General features: G+C 26.7%; 1 protein-coding gene and 1 long non-coding RNA gene across 7 annotated transcripts in view; one reads left to right on the top strand and one right to left on the bottom strand.

The window, feature by feature from the left end:
• Window positions 1-20053, top strand: part of dcma (syntaxin-like domain-containing protein decima) — a 235156-nt gene extending 215103 nt beyond the window's left edge. For all 4 annotated transcript variants that reach the window (XM_089218925.1, XM_089218927.1, XM_089218926.1 and 1 more), the window contains 3 exons: window positions 14607-14743; window positions 14847-15023; window positions 15872-20053. In XM_089218925.1, the coding sequence (XP_089075051.1) occupies window positions 14607-14743; window positions 14847-15023; window positions 15872-15987 (430 nt within the window). In that variant the 3' untranslated portion in view covers window positions 15988-20053. The remainder of the gene's footprint in view (window positions 1-14606; window positions 14744-14846; window positions 15024-15871) is intronic.
• On the bottom strand, window positions 9272-12775 carry LOC149058213 (uncharacterized). Of its 3 annotated transcripts, none has more exons than XR_016190168.1 (3): window positions 12650-12775; window positions 11316-11508; window positions 9272-9832 (listed from the first exon to the last, which is right to left on the bottom strand). It is a non-coding gene; the product is annotated as an uncharacterized LOC149058213 (long non-coding RNA). The 3 variants fall into 3 exon arrangements; XR_016190169.1 differs by lacking the exon at window positions 12650-12775 and adding an exon at window positions 10710-10900 and having other exon boundaries at window positions 11316-12395; XR_016190167.1 differs by lacking the exon at window positions 12650-12775 and having other exon boundaries at window positions 11316-12395.
• Window positions 20054-22318: the final 2265 nt, after the last annotated feature.

Genomic DNA, 22318 nt, shown 5'->3' with positions numbered 1-22318 from the left:
GAAATATGAAAAGTACACTACAACCAAAGAAAATATATGTGTATTATACGTAAACCTATAGACCCTGACTGGGTATCTCAGAGATTCCGATCTGATCAATTACTTCCCGGAACGAAGTATATGTACCCTGCGGTTGCGTCGGTAATCCAGCATAAGCACGTTACTGTCGCCGTGTTCACGAAAAGCGTATCAGCCGATTATTATCAACCTCGAACTAACAATACATTGATCTAATATCAGCTCTACTGAAATCGAGGAAAATGTTGCACACAATCGTGTGCAGCCGGGCACCTTCTTCCGAGAAGAATTATTATATACCTACGCCCAGTTAATAAATCAGCCCACATTAGCGATTAATAAAACTATTGGTTTCGCCAATCAATCGAATATTGATACGCTATAAAAAAAAAAAATTTGTTAATGAACTGTTCCTACCAACAGAAAACTGATGTTAATGACGTTATAACAAATTATACATTGTAGGTGATGTATATTATGTTAAAGGGACAAGAATTGAATGAATAATATGTGGATAATAATACATCAAAATTTGTTTTAACTAATTCTCTTGGAACGAACTCATTCAATTTAAAAGAAAAAAATACTTTTTTTTACAGAACAACAGTGTTATCATTGATTAAATACACATATTTTGTATACTTATTGTATGAATATATATATATATATTGTATATTTAATCGATGATATTATTAAACTGCTAGAAAATAAAAATATTGAAATATGAATGCCTAAGGAGATACATTTTTATTTATCTAAAAATTTGCTCTGTTGGTTATTTATTTGAAAGGTGAGTGAAAATTTAAAATGCTGTTAAAAGATGAACATGAAATATTACTATATGTATATCAAATGCTAAAAGTAAGCTTTCAAAATAACAGGATTGATGAAAACTCGTTGAAAAGCTTTTTAGTAGTGTTGAAATCCTGTCAAACAACGGCAGTTGATTATATCCTTCTACCTCAATTTTCTTTATTTCATTATCTTATCAACGAAAAAGTATAATAATTTATTTTAGACCGTTATCGTTTTCATTACAAAGTGTATAAAAATTATAGAGGAAGTTTTGAAACTTTTTTGGGCGTTTTTATTTAATATTTTTCAATTAAACTTCTATAAGACATATTATGTTTAATTTTAAAATACTACAAATCTATCAACATTAACCTAAAATTTAATCGAAAAAATTGTTTCAATTAATTTAGATTAACATAACTTTTTGTTCCCTGCGGTAATGAACTTCTGTGCCTATTCATTTATTATCAGTACTGTGTTTAAGTGGCATATCACTACGGATGGAACCATCCACTGGCGTATTGCTATAAACTAATTGAAAGCTTTTAAATAAGTTTTTTTGAAAATTCAAAGTATTAATTACTACCAATAGATAAAAGTTTTTTAAATAGGCTAACAAAAGTTATCTTCCGCACTTCCACGGAATTATATTTCTGGAACTCGAACTATGTATATCAGGTACTGACATACATTTAATCTAAAATAACAATACATTCATATTACATTAAATGAAATTATTTTTATATTATATTTACCTTTCGGAAGAATGAACTATCGAAAAAATAAGATCATTGATGATGATGATATGTGACATGTGAGTCCGATTATGTAAAACAATTACTTCATTTTTGGACACTAATAAGATCAACTGAAATATCTTTGCCAAAAAATATTCAACTATTCAACTTCTTTTCCTGACCATTTCAGTTGTTACGGTAACTAAACATAAACTGCAATTATTATGTTATCATTGATTAAATATATGTATATTTATCAATGATGTTGATAAACCGTTTTAAGATTATATCGATAAAATGTTATTTCATTATATCTATTATTTTCAAAACAATTCCGTGCAGCCTATTTCTAATAACGGCTTTAGAGTTGAAACCGCAAATAAACATTAACATATAAATACATTTTATACCAACTGTATTTTTTGACTAATCAAAATTATTTAGCGCTATATTCATTACAATTTACATTAGATCGACAATCTTCAAAAAAATAATATAATATCGTTCAACGTTTTACAGTGCAGAAGAGAAAATATAATATTTTTTTTAATCAAACGTTTTAATTTGTTTCAAATGTGCTACGACTTCATATAATAAATATTTTGAAGTTTATAGGAAATTGTAACAGTTTGTCAAATATTTATGTCTTGCCAAAAACAAAAACTTTTTGTCGTCTTACAATATTGTCCTATATAGTTTCGTACGTGGTGATGGTAAAAATTGATCGAACAAAGATCGTTATACACGCTCAAGAGCATGCGACCGCGAAACGGCCTGCGACTCGCGAGAGGTATGATCACAATATTCACAATTCACCATTTCGCGAACAATTTATCACGTTTGCACTGCGGAAACCTTAGGAAAATACTTATGGATTTACAATATCAGTCGTTGCAGAATATAACGACCGACCTAGTGTGAGTAAATTATTACGCACGCTAATGAGTGTAGTCTGTGCCCGACGAGTTTTCTACTTAACAATTAATCATCATTCACGCGTTAACGGCTCGAAACCACTCTCGCACCGCGTGCTTGCACAAATCTTTATTGTAATAATAATAATAATTATTATTATTATTATTATTATTATTATTATTATTATTATTATTATTATTATTATTATCATTATTATTATATTGTTGTGTGTTATCTTATGAGCCTGTAAAGCGTGCATAATAGTAGTATGCCTTTTTATTTTACGTTCATCGTATGATGCATTTCGTATTTGATTTCAATAGTCATTAGAAATAATATTCGAATAGAGGTATAATTTGATGTGCATTGTATATTATGTATAGCTAAAGTATTTACGCTATAATAATAATGTTGATATTGGTTAAGCACCAATTTTAAAATTAATAATATAAATTATAATATAATTTATAAAATTTTCATTAAATACACATCCACGGCGTGTGGGTTGTGTATAATATCACTGATAATAATTTGTTCCAAAAAATGATATTTTTATTTATTGTCGTACATATTATTTCGTTTTTCAAACCAATTTCATACAATCAAGTGGAAATAAATCGTAGAAACTAATGTCATTAAATTTAATATATTAGGTACTTATTGATTATCTCAACCACAATTATTTTAATTAAGATTTATTTATTTTCAAACCACAGATGAGCTCTTTTTTCAGACATGAACTTAATAAATAAGTCTGCCAACGGTTATCAATTACACTATTTGACGCTTATCGGTATTTAAAGATATATTATAATTTTAATAATATCCGTTAGGTATTTAAAATTTATATTTATTATTGTTTATTGTTTATTGAATCGTATACAGTTATTGATTTTCTAAACTTTCCTAACATAAAAAAAATATCATGAAAAGCTGTTTCAAAATATGAAAATTAAATAGTTTTACATAATAATTTAATATAAACAAAAAATTTAGCAACAACGATTTTAAGTTTTACCAACTTCAGGAAACATTTTTTTTGAAAGTGTTATATAATAAATGTAAACTTTGCGATGTAGGTTGGATTTGGCCTTGTAGGATTCGTTTTTAATTCGATGAAACTGAAAAACTAACATCTATAAAAAAAATATTGAATAATACAATAGTGAATACATTTTAAAATGCCATATACATATAATAATTATATATAAATTAAATAATAAATAATGAAAACTTTGGTTGGTATTATATTTTAAACATTTAAACAAGCATAAACTAGTATATCATAGCATTAAATAGCTGACATTAATGTTAGTAACACAGAATATATTTGGTCAATCAGAGATAACCAATAACTAATAAGTACGATAATATAAATTATAAACATGTATTTATAATGGACTATTCTAAAATAAAATTATGATTTCACTTTGAGAAAGGTGTGAATAAAGTATAATAGTCCATCGACTTGTGTAATAACAATATATTAGTCATTTATTCGTAGAAGATTAATTCCTAAAACCCAAAGTTACAAAATATTTCCTTTTTAAAATTACGATAGATAAAAGTTATAAAAAACGAACTGGGAAGTAACAAATGGACAAAAAACTATTTGTAAATGAAAATAAACTAACTGATATATCTATATAATCTTAGTGCTATAAATTGTCTTCTTTTTACGGGGATCATATCCTGTAAATTAGCTAAGTTTTCCCAACATTATCTGTTTCGAAGTTCAAGAATCCAGTAGAGCTGTTAGTTTTGAAATATTTCACTTTACGTTTTTAGACGAAAAGTTTTAGTTATATACATTATATACTTAAACAGTTAAACATTCACTTAAGAAAAAAATTATTCACATTCCACGGAGGAAGACATCCTCCAAGACAGGATTTTTCTACGAGCGGCCTAAGTAATATTTAAATATACACGAAACACGTCCAACACAAATAATATAAACACAGTATTTTGTTTCCAAGACTATATATTGTACAGTATTTATTCTAACATAATATATATTCTACCTATGCCTATATTGCTATATATGTATTATAAGTGTGTATACATGATATTGTGAAAAAGTTTTCTACAAGATGAACGCTGACTGACCAATTCCAAAAGTTTCTGGATAGCCGCTAAGGTTTTTAATACATATTACATTTCTATGAGTTCATGACTAAAACTAAAAGTAGAACATTATTAAGCCATATTTCTATTCAACTATAAGCTATATTGTCTCGATAATCCGGTAAAGATAGAAAATGATTTAATCCATTCTGTTGTATGAATTAATATTAATTAAAACTTTCTTTTGAATACTGAATTATTTTAAAAAATATTGGGATTTGTTTATTTTTAATACATTCATAGATAGTAGTGATTAAGTAATCAAGTAGGTGTAATGAAACTGTATAATTTTTCACATTTAATTACAAGAAATATAATTTTACAGTAAGCACATGTGTACAACTATACATAATACATATTAATACATAATAATATAATAAATTAGTAGTCTCTCATTGATAATAATAATACGACAAACTGTATATTTTTTATGACAATTTTAGTCGTTGTGGAAATTAAAATATTGTACAGTGTAGATTGTAAATACATAGTACAACACAATAATGTATAATAAAACCTATTGAATACAAACTTTAGATTTGGAAATAAACATGTTTAGCAAAAAAAAAAAAAAAAAATTTAATAATTTAATAACAATAGAAATATCAAAAATACAATTCTATAATTTAACAACTAAATTTTTTACGTTCCATACCTATCACTTGAAAAATAACTTAATATGTAAAAATTAAAATAATAAAGCTTATAAAATGTTTCTGGTGCCCAGGAGAACTATTCAAATTACATATTATTTAGAACTCATTAAAGTTTATTCTTAAATGATTTTACGTTTATCTTTATCGTTTTACATTAAACATTACTTAAGTATTCTGCACACAACAATAATACAAAATGGTTTATATTTTTTTTTTCAATAATGATAAGGCTTCAACATCTTAGGTTATTAGCCTACAATTTTAACAATATGAACAAAACAAAATTTACATATATTTTCAATTTATGAGCTAAGGAAATATATAGAAAAATTTATAAATCGCTTCAGTATTATCTTCACTGAGAGCAAGTCGGAGAGAAGTTGCATTTTTATAAATTATTCAAGCTACGGTGTATTTTGGGCATCTCGTGATGATGTGGTCGATAGATAATTTCACGTTGCATGTGTTGCATACTGGAGCAGGTTCCTTGGTGATTAACTGATGAGGAAAGAGTGGGTTAAGTGAGTGTGTCCTATTCCGGTTCGAGTTATAATTACCTCGTCTCTTCTTTTAAGACTGACGGGAAAATTCAATTTTTTTATGGAAGGCTTAATGTTTAAAATGATATATTATAATAGGTATATCAATGTGTAATGCTTAATTTATTTTTAATGCAACCCTTGAATGGACAATATATAAAATAGGAATTGTAGCAATAATTCCGTTCTTTAAGTTCCATAAACATAAATAAATAATACATTTTGTTTATAGAATCATAAATTTAAGAATTTTCTTTTACAAAAATACACCATATATAAATAACCATGGTATTTGCATATACCCAACGAGTAACGACCTACACAACGATAACAATACATTCGTAATAGCTTTTTAAACATTATACTTGTTAATTCCGACTTTCATCTAATGCAATATATTATATTACTCTAAACTATGTACAATTTACATATTCAATATAAATAAAATATCAATATCAATATAAATAAAAATGTACACGTACAATAATTTTGACTTAAGATAGGCAAAATACATAATACACTTGCTTTTTAATTTTATATAATGAAAATGCAATGCCTACTGTAGGCTTCATATCTTATCACTGTGTTTTTGTATATTATTTAAAATTTTAAAATTTATATTCAAATTTAGATACAAGTGTTTAATTAATGATAATATTGCGAATTATGAATCACGAACACAAAAATATCAAAATATCACCAAATAAATTTTTTTAAACAAATAACAATGTCAACATTAAACAGGATTTAACAATTCTAACTGATTTCTTCGGGTTTTTTAATTTTTTGGTATATTTTATACATTTTTCTGTAATATAATAATTTTACCATAACAATTAGATACAGCCCTCGCCCTTAGATTCGTATGTAGATTGACTTTCATTCGTGAAACGATTGTATAACTCAAAAAGGGTCATTGGCTATAATTTATGGAGATACAAATGACATAATTGGTATATCAATGCAGGTAATATTATACATATACAATTGTTCCTAATATAGAACCAAATATAGAACCAGGTACACATCAGCAAATTTGCTCTAAATTTAATTCATAACATAAATATGTAATGTGAAATTCTACAAGGTTTTTTTTTTTTAATTGAATCATGTCATCAACATAAATGTATTATTATTGGATTAGTAATTCATCAATATGATATAAATACTAAAATATTATACGCAGTAAGGTCTTTAATCCACCAATCATAGGTAAACATTCCATCTCGTCAACAAACAACGCCTAACTATCTATTATTCACATATAACTACTATACTGTATAATAATAATACTACCTGCTTTGATTGTCCATTTAAAGCTTGTTGACCAATCCCGGTCACCGTTAGCGATGCCGGACATAATATTATTATAATAGATATATTTTATGATAAGCATTTATTGGGTTAGAGATCATCGTCGTCACGTGACACAGCACTACCATGATCGATTGTTTGAAATCCAGGACATTTTCTCATTAAGCCCATAAATATTTACTCTAATTTCATAACTACCAATTTATATGATTTTCATTGGGTTTCAAGTTAAAACTTAATCACACATAAAATCTGCATAATTTATTTAATGAGCTGATTTGACGAATTAACAAATTAGATTATGATGCCCAAAAAGATATATACATAACATATACAAATATATTGTAATACAGTGATTTCAAACAATTTCGATTATATTGTTGAATACAATATTAATAACATTGAGTTATCTACCTATCTATGGCCGTATAGAAATTTAAATTAACAGCATTAAAATAGAGACGGAATATGATAAATACTGTTCGTTGAATGTCTTTAAAGTACAAAACTCACACTTTAATGCTGCTGGATAATAGTGTTTTATTTTTACTGTAAATTCAAAAAAAAAATTATAAGCCATCACATTGTTTAAAACTTATGTGAACAGAATAATGGTTCATAATTTAAAATTTCCATTTACCATATTATATCCTAGCCACCTATAGGTAGTTACTACCTAGTTAAATGTTAAATATTTATTGATTTTAGTGGATATGTTTTATTTAAACTCATGAAAATTTATTTTAAAATAATAGTAAAAACTAAACGACCCCTTTTAAATACCATCTGGATTCGATTTCCAAAGAATAAATAGGGCTACTTCAAACTTTTTAAGCGTTTTTACTTCTCGAAAAAATGTCCATTAAAATACCTTTGCATACACTTTGTAAATTGTTATTAAGCCTACAATGTAAACATACTATTATATTATTTACTTTTTTATACTTGCATCAAACAAATAAATTCATGTACTTATCATACTTTAATGAATAATGTTTTCATGTGTTTAGCACTATAGTAATCATTGTGTGTAGTTTATTTACTGTGATAAGTTTATACCATATAACATAAAATTTAAAATTGGCATTAAACATTTTAAATTTTTAACTATAAGCCAATGTACCACTACACATTTTTTTTTACCTTAAAGATTAATGGTATAATCTATATGAAACATCTTGTATGTATAAGCAGTATATGCAACTGCCAAGTTTTCCCGAAGTGGTTCGGCTGAGCTTATACAGTTACTGCCTCTGTTAAATGTCAAACTAGATGACAACAATTCAAGTATATTTTATTTATTTTTTTTATCCCAAAACATGGCATTTTATTCATATTGAAAATTTAATATAAAATAGGATGGTCATCAACTTGTATTAATAATGCATGCAATTTTTAGTTTAATTATATTTAAACATTGGAAAATACATCAAATTATAACATATTATATACATTGTGTATCTATATTCTGTAAATCTATGGGTAGTGAGAAAGTAGGCATGCTAAAAAAAATATTCAAAGATTACCATTTACCATGTATTATATTATTTTGTTGTCATTAATACTCGTATAAAGTATAAGCAAACTATTGGTTATTTTTTCCATCGTTTTCTATATGTATTTTAAAATTATGATGCAAGTTGGAAATATAATAACATTATATATGTGCAAACTGCGAGAAAATTTGTTTTCAAAATATTTAAATCAAATAAATTTTGAAATGAAATTACTGACGTACTTATTATAAAACTTTTCAACCGTGCATGAAATAGGTATAATAACATACATGTATTTATGTGTATAATTTAAATGGAGGAATAACGCGAGGGCATATAAACTATAACTTTCCACGTATCAGAACTTAATCATTGTATTATTATCGAGACATCGAGTTGATTACAATCTGTTTTCATACATTACGAATGAAATAACATATATTATCAAAAACTTTTACTAGCATACAATTTATAATATATATTATATACATATATATTATGTCTAAATACACTTATAATATAGGTATGTGTAACAAAAACAAGTTGTAACCTATTTATAAACTATATACTCATAAATCGAAATATGTACGTATTTTATTTTACTATTATATTTAAGTGTCGAAAATGCTTAAAAAAACAGTACTGCAGCGTAATTTATTGTATAGCTGTAGAGGTTTAAAATTCAATTAAAAAACTACAAATAAATATAAGCTCTTCGTCTGAATATATTTATGTTGGTATATTAAAAAACATATGTGATTTTAAATAAATAATAAAAAACTACCTATATCAATACCTCACGCAAAAATTTAATATACATATATAATATAATTTATTATTGACTATAATATAATCATAAAATTATTATTATTATTATGAATTGCAATGATGAAGTCAAAAATTTGACAATTCAGCAGTCAATTTTTAAAAATTCTTTTTCCATGTCCATCACAGTGACCAAACCCTCTTCGTATACCTATCGAACACTGAATTTTCCTTGTCTCCGAAAAATGCATTGCTTCGTCTGTCCGTGACGACCACGACCGATTTATTTGCGTTTGCTTGCAACGTGTAATCTCTACTACGGCAACTCCCTTAGTTGAGCCCATATGTTTAGATTGTACTACTGACTCGATAGTGCCAATGCAATCTCCGATTCATAAATTTCGATTTTCTCAACGACGTACCAGTCACATTTACAATCAATGGAAATGACAATATTTCACTGATCGTGGCTGGAATGAAATTAATTGCATGTTGGTCAGTTAGTCAATTAAATTTTATTCACTAAATAAGCAGTGAACTGGCTGAAACAGTAATCGTCATAATAAAGTATAAACTCTATTTTACTCTGTATACATATACCGATACCGTATGAAGTTATTATATAAGAAGTATAAAAAAGGCTTATTATGGCTGCCATTTGATAATATTTAATGAAACTAGAGGGACGCGAATGCATAACAAAAAAAATATAAATATACAAAAATCCATTTTTTGTAACCTAACAATATTGTTTTAAATTAAGATAGGTACAAATTTTACCTGAAAACAGTGGACTGTCTGTTGGGTAAATCGCGAGCAAACAACAAGAGTCATTTAATAACAGAAAACAAATAATTACATTTTTTACACTTATCATTTATACTGTACGATATTTTTTAACTCATTAATATTCGATAAAATGTTATCTGTGATCAAGAGACTCCGCAAGGCTCCCACTTAGTAGAGTAAGCACAGTTTCTACTCCCCTGGTTGTATATTATATACAATTTTCACTGTTTATATAGTATTCAAAGTAAATAATTATCATTAATATATTACACTATTTGCTCTTTATTAGGATTTACAAATAAAAATCAAAGTATATACAGTTTAATAATATATATATATATATATTTTATAAAAGTATTCTATTGAAATTTAAAACAATAACATTTAAAAGATTATGTATTTATATATGTATAGATTTACAACGAAAAGTAGTGTAATAATGTAACCCTTAAAAAATCTTGCTTACACCATAACATATACTTCAATATTAAATTATGATAAATAATAATACATATTATTCATTAACCTGCAAGATGATAAAATACAAAAAATTTTTACTTTTACTAAATGATATGATCAAGTAGGATGATCTGGATCTGGATTCTACTACCATCGGTGTGCCATTAAAATAATTTTATGCATACGGTATTGTAAACACGTACGTCACACAATGGTTTTAGGTAAGCCATCCAGAATGTGCCGATTAAATTTGCGATTTTTAACTGACCGTGGTTATGCGGTGTTCTCGTCTGAGAAAGAATAAGCAGTTTTATCAACAACGGGGGGCCTTTATTATTATTATTGTTTTCGGACAGTGCATAGAATAAGCGTTCAGCAAAACAAAAGATATATCTCAGCAAATATTTGATTTAGGATCCGATATTACGAAAGTTTATCCTTTCATCTCATTTTGGTTTCATGTATAAAATAATTAATTGCAAAATTCTGATAAAACTTTTACCCTTAATTAAAAACATTTTAAAGCTGGTATATATCTTAGCACGTAATGTGCACGTTTTGGGTGGTGAATATTCAATTTGCATTACAACTAAATAAGACACGACGACATCTACATTTATTTAGTTATAATTGTTTTTTCCTAAAACAACAAGTAAACATATAAGCTGCGCATATTACAATAACATACAATACTCGTGTACCTACCTATAATGTATGTGATTGTTGATGTAGGAATTAATCGAGTGCTTTTCACGATGTTATGGTAGGGTCTAAACATATTTATACCAGCGTATAGGTTCATTAATGTCAGATACAGAAATCGTCCGAGACCAGACGCCATTTCATTTTCCCTTTGATTTGATTTGACATTGTGAAACTTTTATATACAAGTGTGTACCTAAACATATTAAATATACAGACGGTATAACCAATCTGTGGAGGGAGAAAGTCTGTAAACGTTATATACACATTGTATATAGTATTATAGTGTATACAATATTAATACCGAACGTTTTCAAACTTTATATACACTCCACTCAGTATAAGATATATAGTTTATTTGGGTTAAAACATTTGGTGTTTACACATGGACCAGATTTTGGATTTGTGAACAATCATTCTCAAAATGTTATCGTCACTCTAAACCCCTAATGATTATTTAGATTATAATATGTATGTACCTACCTACTATACCTAGGTAATCTTACATATACCTAATATTGAACATTTTTTTAAATTTTTTTAAGAAGATTCCATCACCATACTCACATGCGTTGTCTCCGTCTTACAAACGTACGTTTGAATTATACGTGAATTGTACATTCTACATAATTTATTTAACTCGTAGAATTTTAAAATGTCCATAACTCGCTTTAAAATTGAAATATAATTAAAACCTATGTCATCGACTAGATAATATTCTTACTTCTAAATTTGGTGATATGTCAATTCAATCTAAAATTAAACATATTACTACACAGTTAAATGAATAATTCAGAACGTGCAATTTGCTATGTTATACACATTTTGTAAAACGGAGACAATGCTTGCGGGTAGGCATCCTCTTTACATGAAGTAAACTGCAATTATTGTGTATAAGCGGAGAATTTCATGTCCAGACTAACTCCACGGCTCCCCCATCAAAAATTTAAAAATAACAAATTTGTTTATACCATTGAAATATACTCAAATAAAAAATTTTATTCAAAGTGATTCACCAAGCATGCTCACCCCAATTTTTTCTTTTTATAATGCATTTGTTCAGTACCTAATTATGATTTTTGGAATTTCTCAATGTTAAATATTTAAAACTAAAAATTATTCAGTGGATTTTTTTGTTGAAAATTTTTATTTGCTCAATTTAAAATTCAAACGAGTAGTTTCTTAGTTAATAAAATTAATGTTCTACGGATAAAAGGTAGTTCTTACAAAAAAATAAAATTAATGTAATATTGAATCTATTGTATTTGTTATCTTTGGGAAAATGCTACAAACTAATAATGTCGATGATTAAACAAATCGAATACGATATATCATACGTAATATCAAATAATATTAGATAAACACAATTGATTATCATATTACATAGATCCGCACACTAAAAAACATAATAAAAATTTAACAACTTATTATACAGTTCATAGTAACTCCGTAATTAAACAAAAAATTAAAACTGGAATATTATATTATGTATATATAGAAATTAATGCGCATTTCATCTGACACTAAAATCATGGTTACCAACCAGTCAAATTGTTGTACAAATACATATTTTTTTGTAGTTACAAATATATTATCATGACAAGTGTTTTTTATAATTTTTTCAATACAGAATACTAAACCAATAGTCAATTATGTACAACTATTTAAATATTAATGTTTAGATAATTGAAATGATGTGGCAACAGATATCTTGCTCAATTTTGGCACACCGCTTTCCGTAACATCCAAACATTAAATGCCAATTCAAATTTTACTGTTGGTCCAATATTTCTATAAAATATAAATTATAATTATTAAGCCTATTTTACTTAAAAATATTAATAATGTGTAATATAATATATAATATACATTACAAACATTATCAAATAAAAATAAAACCTGCAGATGTACTTACATATGGAATACTATAGAATAATACAGTTTCATTTTCATTCGTTTTGATGATATTATATAGTATTAAAGTAAATGTTATAATTGCATAGTTATAATAATAATCAAATATGATCGAAACAATTATAGTGTAAATGATAGATAGGTACTAAGTTGGTCATTTTGGCAAATTAAACATGGACCCTAATGTCATCGGTGGGAAGTTTCTAATTCAACACCTGATGTCCTGTATTATCTTACCACATAAACTTGTGTCTTACATGTATAGATTGTTTATTTCTAAAAAAATTAAAAAATTAAATAAAAATATATGGACATTTTTGGATCTCCTATTACTTGGAAGGTTAAATTAATTTAATAGGTACTTATCATAATACCACATAATAATACTATGAAAACATTATTTTTATAATTCTTTGTAATATTAAATCTTTGAAATATAAGTTGTTAACTGCATTGTTTCATAAAATATATAGGTAATACAACATTCATAAATTATATTCATTTTTCATTTTAACGTTGTTTTTTTTCCGATGATCCAAACGCATATTGTTTTTACTAACCAATTATTATTAAAATATGGATTTTTACCTTTATTGAGCAAAATAACAGATGTGGCCACTTAAAAATTCTGTAAACAAATCATTTCTTTCAAAACGAATACCCAAACTGTCGATATAATTACTGGATTTTCTTTCGAAAACCATTACAGCCCGCTACACAAACTACACTCCGTTAAATCCAATTGACGTAATATAAAGCTATTAAAATCCTCAAACCAAATAGGAACGATGATATATTTGTGGGAAAAGTAAAGTTGATGTTTCATAAAATAAATGTAAGTTAAATAAGAAAAGATAAATCCGGAAATTAATTTTGAAACGTAACTACTATGGTTTTCCAATTAATATAGAATGTCAATCTTCAAAAATATACTATATAAAGGCCGCAAAGCATGCACAAAATGTATTTTTAAAACAATATCGATTAAACTGCATTTTAAATTTACGATTTAACGTAAATTATTATACGAAATTTACGAATACAAAGTAATTACATTCTAGCGTTTATAGATAATATATCATGTATATATATATATATATATATATGTATCGTAATAAATGCAATAAAGATATATAATTTATAAAGTATGAATCCCGGGAGTCTGATAGGGGGGTTTACGTCACAGCGCAGTGTTGCCTTTATCACGCAAAATTATATAGGTAGGTACAGTAACACTCGTGTCCGATCGATATTGCACGCACTAGCGAGTTGTGACCATGTATATATATCTATACATATATTGAGTGACGTTCAGGAATTCGTTTTCAAAACGTGCAAGGTTCGATTAAAAATAATAAATCCCAATTTTTTGTTTAACAGGTCAAATTTAGAATCGTCGCTATTGGATCACCCCGAGTTGGCCCTGCTGTTCTACCTGTGCCAGATGATGTTACGAGAACTTGGAAAATGTAGTCGTCTTGTACAGCTTATACCGATGGACATGACAGGATATTTTGGTTGGTGGAAATCAAAAACATTACACAAATAAAACTCGATCTGCATGTCATTTGCAGCTATTATTAATTTTGTTTTTACTTATTAATATTATATACCACATAGAAAACCGAGCCGGGCCGTCAAACATCGGCAACGTCATTAGCCAAATACTTTTGTGCAAGCAAATCCAACCAGACTTCAACCAAGAAGAAATCTGTAGCATAGCCAAAGACAGTCAAGACCTGGCCAGGCTCATCCAAGACATGCAAGAATTCCTTCCACAACAAGACACCGCAGCTGGTACGTATATTATATAACTGCAGTGTATAAAATACACAATATGTGTGTATAACAAAAACAATTTATTTTTTATTATTATTTCCCTTTACGTTTTATTTAATAATAAAAAAACTACACTAAATATATTTAATGGTTATTTTATAAAATTTAATAAAATAGTCTTTATTTTTTTTTTCAAAAATTTCTGGTTTTATGTTCTGATATTCATATAAAGTTCTATGTTTGGCTCTTTAATCTTTCTTCTTGCATGTAATAAAATAAAATTCAGTTACAAATAAATATTTTTTTTTGACTAATATATTCTAAGTAATTTTTTTTTTAATTTAAATACCTTAATAAATTATTTTCTACAAGTAAATATTCAATACTAAACAATTGAAACGTTATAAACTAGTCGTACAAAGGTTTCAAAAACTTAAATCACATGATATTTTAAAATCGATGATTACGATATTAAAATGCGTATCTGATATTAATTTTCAATACCAAAATATTGCAATTTGTTTATAATCATCGATCTGTAAGAAAATTTAAAATAATTTGACATTTTTTTTTGTAACTCTATTAAAATTTAAAACCAATATATTTTCCCATTTTAGGTAGAAATTTGAATAAAATGTATGTGCTCATTATCTTTTATAACTTTTAAGTTAGGTTAGGTAATACTCTTAAAAATATTCTTGTACCCTTGTTGACTTACTGTAATTATGTATTTTTTTAACCAATTTACTCTCCGCCGTTAATCTTTACTTCACTATTTTGATACTTGGGTATTTGATATTTTGATACGCTAATACATTATTCGTCTTGTTTTTTGTAAAAAATAAAATTAACTTTTATTTTTTCAGAAAAAAATGCAGCGTTAGAACCAGAAAACAGCAAATGGAAACGAAAAGGAAGAAGAAATTCGATATACACCAATGTCAGCTCATGTTGTTGTTTTTGTAGACCAACTTACCTTTGATGTTTTATATTCGTTGTATTAGAGCATACACATATTATTTTCCAAGCTCAAAACAAAAACACCGTCTCTATTACACGAGTCCAACATTGTATCAAATACTCCAATAATAATGGTCAACCTACGTTGTTCGAAGCAGCTATTTAATCATTGTTAATTTAAAAAATATTTAGTTTATAGTACTTGGTAACTGGTCAATCACAAATTATTTCGTATACAAAATTTTGTTTCAATCTTTTGTGGTTATATTTAATTTATCAATATTCGTGTTAAATCTATAATTAATAACGATTCCCCAAAGTAAATATTTAAAACGTGATAGTATTGGGACTAAATACAGCGAGTTTCCTTATTCATTATTTATACAGGTATATAAACTATAAATAAATGATAAAAGACAAGACCAAAAAGTAAATAGAACTTTAAAATGTAATCTCAATTTTTATTATTATTATTATCTTAATCCAAAACGGAATAGTAGATATATATTATGTATCTGGTGTGTGTTCGTTTATATTATGTACCTATTTTTGTTTATGAGAAAAAGAAAAAATGTATTAATTTCCTGAATATCTTTTAGGTGGTTAAAACTGCAAAACTTTCTTTGATTCAACTTTAATATAAGTAAGAAATAAATATAATAACATTTTCAGAAAAAATAAATCATAATATTGTATAAAAAACAATGTTGATGTGGTGTGATCTCGATAACTCTTAAATCCCATGAGTGTGGAATAATTCTAGCTATCGAAAATTGAATACAATAAATTATGTATCTTTTTTTAAGCCAAACATGACCACAAATTATTAGGCATAAGCTGTTTAGAATGAATAATAAATAAATTTAATGTAGGAATAAATCACTATGGTTTTTATTATGTTCTATTTTTTTTTTTTTAAGTGATTTATGCTAAGCTATTTTAAAATTTTGTAATAATTCTATTTTAAAACGAATTTAAAAAACAGTGAAATATTTTGTTAGATACATTTTTGACGTACTCTCATTGTTATCTTAAAGTAGGTGGTGTAACAATGCTTTGTCCCAATTTAACAATCATGATTTTGTGTTTAACCGTCAGTTTCCTTCGTCACTACAGTCAATAGCTTAAAAAATATGATAACCAAAACGGTACTTTGATCAGTATAATCACGAATTATACTATTGATTAAATGGATGTACTAGCACCTGTTCCGTCGTGTAAAAAAAACACTAATAATTACTTCTTAAAGGAACTCTTCGTAACGCTCAATATGATTCCATGGGCCAATAGGTACGCACAATAAACGATAAATTTGATTTTTTCGATTTTGTTTTTCTTTATTTGATCACATTATGTGAGGTTAAAAGTTCGATGGACATCCGAGAAGTTTATGTTTAACAAGTAAAACCAAACTACTTATATTTGATTAAACGTCTTAGGTTTTGCCGACTGGCCAATCGTAAAAGGGATTTAATTATTTGGCACTCTACGCATATATTTACTTATAATAATTATAAAGAGCAACACGGTTTCTTGGCCCTGTTTACCAAACCTCTACCCTTCCCCTCTCGACGAACAACCATAACTCCTTTCAAAATCAACGTTTTGTCTGACAAGCACTAATAAAATAAACCTTCGTTTCATCTAAAAACCAGAAATGTTTTCAAGTATATGATATCTACACTCAAATAACCTAAACAGTATAATAATAGTAGGTACCTCTACCTTCTATCAACTCCCCAAAGGTACTTATTATAATATGGTAGAACGTGTGTTACTCTCTTGGGTGACTTAAATAAATATTTTTGTTTAGTTTCCTTTTTCTATACGGATATGGTCAGATTCACGTCATTCGATGTATTATGTAATTGATGTTCAGCAATTTGGTTTTATTATTGTTTAGGGACGTGGAATAAAGAGTACTAGTGATAAACGACGGGTGGGTTTATGATGTGAATTTCCCGAAGAATTTCAAATCAATATAATTGTATCATAACAATAATTTATATCTATAAAAATAAAACCTACTAGGATGATCATTCGCACAACAATAGTTCAGATCCGAAAAAAAAATTCGACAACCAATTTCATTACTTCTGCATTGACTAATTATCAGCTGTACATAATATCACGCTTATCTATAAGGAGATAATTTTAGTTTTCGTTTACTATTATCGAGATTCCGCCGTATGTCGACTAGATATCTGCAGCAGGTATATTATGCACAAACTCTAAAGATGTAAATATATCGCTACTACTTAAACTCAAACACGTTACATCATAGGGTTTTTAAAGTAAATAATAGAGAAGTATAAAACAGAAATAAATCTAAACAACGACGAGTGTTTACGACGCAGTACAGTGGCTGTACGATACGCCTTAGGTGTTCCATTAGCTACGGGTTTTGGATTATTCAGCACTATATATTTTTATTAAATTGTAAATTTACATAAAATATACTACACAGTAAATACCATTTTACGTTTCTCTTCAAGTCGTGCATTTTCCCAGTCTACAATACTTCTTGTACCTGCAATTTTTATTCCTTTGTATTTGTATTAACCGTTACCATTAATTTATATATATATTATATTTGTGTCAATTTTTTCCTTTATGTTATTAAAAACAAAATATATATGTATTTTTATGTAGGTCATAATTTAAACAATTTTTATTTTATTTTTTGTTTAATCCACACCTATACTTGGTTTTGTTTGTTATGTTACAATTATTATTTAAAACAATATTTGAAATCAAAAAGGTCGTAAAATATAATATCCAACAGTAATCCCGATCAAGTATCTGTTAATATTGTTATAAATATTTTAAATTGTTCATTTTTATGACATTTCTGAAATTAATTAATTAAATGAGCATAAAATACTTTCAGTCTCTGATTTAGTCGACTGACTTGTATATTATTATTATTCAATAATACTTTATTAATGATAAATTAAGTACGTAGTGATCTTTAAATGTATCATGACAATATATTATCATATTTATCATCGGTCCTATACCAATTTTTGTCTTTATAATAATGACCTTCCATCAGTGTTATTATTAAATATTTCTATTTTATAAGATTTATTATATTACATTGCATTTAAGCAACCGTTCACAGTGTTGTGAATAATATTATTTCGTACACAGTTTTATATTTATGAATATATAAAATGTCTAATATTAAAATATTAGTTAAATATATTCCCTATACAACCTCGAAGCACCAACTATCACCGAATTATGTAAAATGATACTTGTTGTAAGCTGTTGTAATAATAACATAGTATTGTGAAAATTAAGTAATATTATTTAGTGTTTAAAAATCTACTTTAATAAGTTATAATCCGGAAAAACAAATTTACACTGAAGACCATTAAAATATGTTACATACAGCTCAAAAGCTATTCAATGTTCACTAGGTATTATATATTTAAATGTATATGTATAAAAACTATTACATTGTTTTTGACATCAATATTAGTTTAGATTTATGTCATAATTTAATAATTTATGTATTATTATTGATTTTTTTTTAAACTAAATAGTTAAAACCCTTAATACTTATATTATATTATGTTATTAATAACACAATAGTTAATATTTAATATTCTATTATTACATTTAGTTGACTGTTTTTATGTAAAGTTTATCAACAGATCATACCGAGTATTGTAATTGTTTTTACCGATAATGTGTTACTCGCTTGGAGGATCCGTGTTCAATATAAATGACTCTCCTAATACCTAATCAAAAAAATTATTTACAAATGAAATCGTAAAAAAAATATTGTTTAAAAATATAAAATAATAAACAAGTGATTACTGCACTAAAATAAATTAATATATTATATTATTATGACAGTTTATATTGAACATTGTTACAGCGGTCGGGTTACACAATATATGTTGATTATGATCTATGGTGTAAAAACTAAATTGTAAATAGAGTTATTTGTCATGCAAGCTAAATGATTATGTTTTTTTGACATTATTTTTACTTCAAAGAATATTTATATAATTATTTGTTAGAATAAAAAACATGTTAGACTATATCTAAATAAATGATGAATATATTATTTATTATTTCTATTCTTAAAAATTTTAAAAGATATTTAGGTACTCACAAAATAAAATTAAAAAATAATTATTACTAGTTATATGAGAGAATAATAATATTAGAATGTGAGAAGAACAATAAATATGTATTGGTGGTATTAATATAATGATTTGTCATGTATTATATTAATTAACACTCGACTATTCTCGTGTATACAGAATACAGATATTATAATATCTCCATTAATTGAAAATGTAACACGAATGATACTTAAGTAGGTACTTAAAGTATGTCATTTTATAAATGAGTTTGTCGTTTTTGAGAAATTATTAAAATAACAACAAAATAATCGTAAAGGTGTATTAGTAAACGTGGTTTTAATTAATTTTAATTTTAATTGGTTAAATGAAGCTTATTAAACTTGAAAAATTCAACTTTTTTTAAATTACCATTTTCTCAACGGTTAGACAATTTTTAAACTATTTATCTACAAGCATTAGTCATTTAAAATTTTTTTTAGTATTTGTTGTGTTGATAAAAATATAAGGCTCTGTCAAAATGCTAGAAACTTTAATACAAGATCCTACCAGGGTTGTTATTGTAATTAATGGCAATTTAAAAATACTTAAATTGCACTTTACTTCACAATTTTTTTACAATCATTTCAAATTCAAATATTTAGAAATTTGGGAATCAATTAATAGTTAAAAAGGATTAAAATGTTCAATGTTTATAAATATTTAACGTTAATACAACGTTTAGTTCTATAATATAACAAGGAAACGACGGATTATGGCGTCGGCAGAGAAGCAGAAGTTTGCATTTAACAAGATGGTGGAGACGATACTTGGGCCAGAAAGAGGCTGAAGAGCGCATTAGGCAGGCGAGAGGTGGACAGGTAGTTTAAGGAATGTTGTTTTCTATGAACCGAAGGCCAGATTTTTTGTTTTTTTGTGTTTTTTTTGTGTTTTTTTTGTGTTTTTGTGTTTTTTTTTTGTTTTTGGGTAGTGTGGGCTGTGACACCTTCTGACCTCTAAACATATTCATCTGAATAACAAGCTCCTTATATACAAAATTCTACTTAAACCAATATATAGGTCTATGGTATACAGCTTTAGGGGTCAGCCATCCTATTGACATCAATAGAATACAAACCTATCAATCCAAAACTCTAAAACAAATCACTAAAGCACCTTATTACATTTTCAGTCACACACTTCATGACGACCTCTCTATACCCTTTGTTGCAGACGTGGCTATAACACACTACAAAAGATTCCATAACCCCCTATTAAACCACAGAAACCCACTCATGCATGATATATCTTCCTTGACTATCCCTGGGAATCCTCTCAAATGGCTAAAGCGCAAGTGGTGTAGAAACCTACTGCAGACAAACTAATTCAATCTTAATATTCATGTTCTTTTTTTTATTATAGTACCTCCACTGGGAGGCTTCTGCTCTCTGTGATATCTATCTATTTTTTTTTTATTTTATTACTAACTAATTACCTCAGTTCTTCTTATTGTTATTTTTTGAAACAGATTGATTAAAAAAAAAAAAAATAGTGACAAAAAGAAGAGGCATCTCAGCGGAGGTATACTTCAACGTGAACAAATCCAGTAAATTAGAACATTATTATTCAGTATTTCAATGGCTATAGATAATATTTAAAGTAAATTCTATATGGATTTAGAAAAATACTTTAGCTATAGTTAGGAATAAGGATTCAAATACTAATTGAAATACTCAATTACCTACTCACATATAGTACACCTATAATGTGTATACGCTAATAACTAAGAAAATTTTTTTTCTTTCTTAACAATAAAATAACAATTAACCAAATAATCAACTTTGAACAATTATTATAGTAAAACAGGAAATTAATAGTAAATGCACAATAATCTGCACTTGAAAGAGCTTAATTAATGAAATAAACAAATCAATTGATAACTTTTAATAAAAAAATAATGTTATATAGGCGTGGACGCAATGGGTGTGAGACCAAAATACATTTATTTGTATTAAATAAATAATTACTTTATAATTATTTTAATTTGGCCGTTCATTTTATGAAGATTGGTATATAATACAGGGTGTGGGAGCAAGAGCTTTTTGTGTAATATGCATCATTTTAGCACTCCTTAAATCGTTTATGATCGAGTAATGTACAAATATAACATTAAATTATTAAGAAATAGTTACGCGCATGGGTGCTCATTGGGGAGTGCGAAAATACGGGGCACTTTCCTCCCCTGAAAACATTATATGAACTTATAATTTAGTA

The sequence above is a fragment of the Diuraphis noxia genome, unplaced genomic scaffold (genome assembly GCF_037042655.1).
Source record: "Diuraphis noxia isolate RWA-SAM2 unplaced genomic scaffold, SU_Dnox_SAM2 contig0002, whole genome shotgun sequence".
NCBI classification, from domain to species: domain Eukaryota; kingdom Metazoa; phylum Arthropoda; class Insecta; order Hemiptera; family Aphididae; genus Diuraphis; species Diuraphis noxia.
The sequence above is the reverse complement of the archived record's forward strand: the minus strand, read 5'-3'. Positions and strand labels throughout refer to the sequence as shown.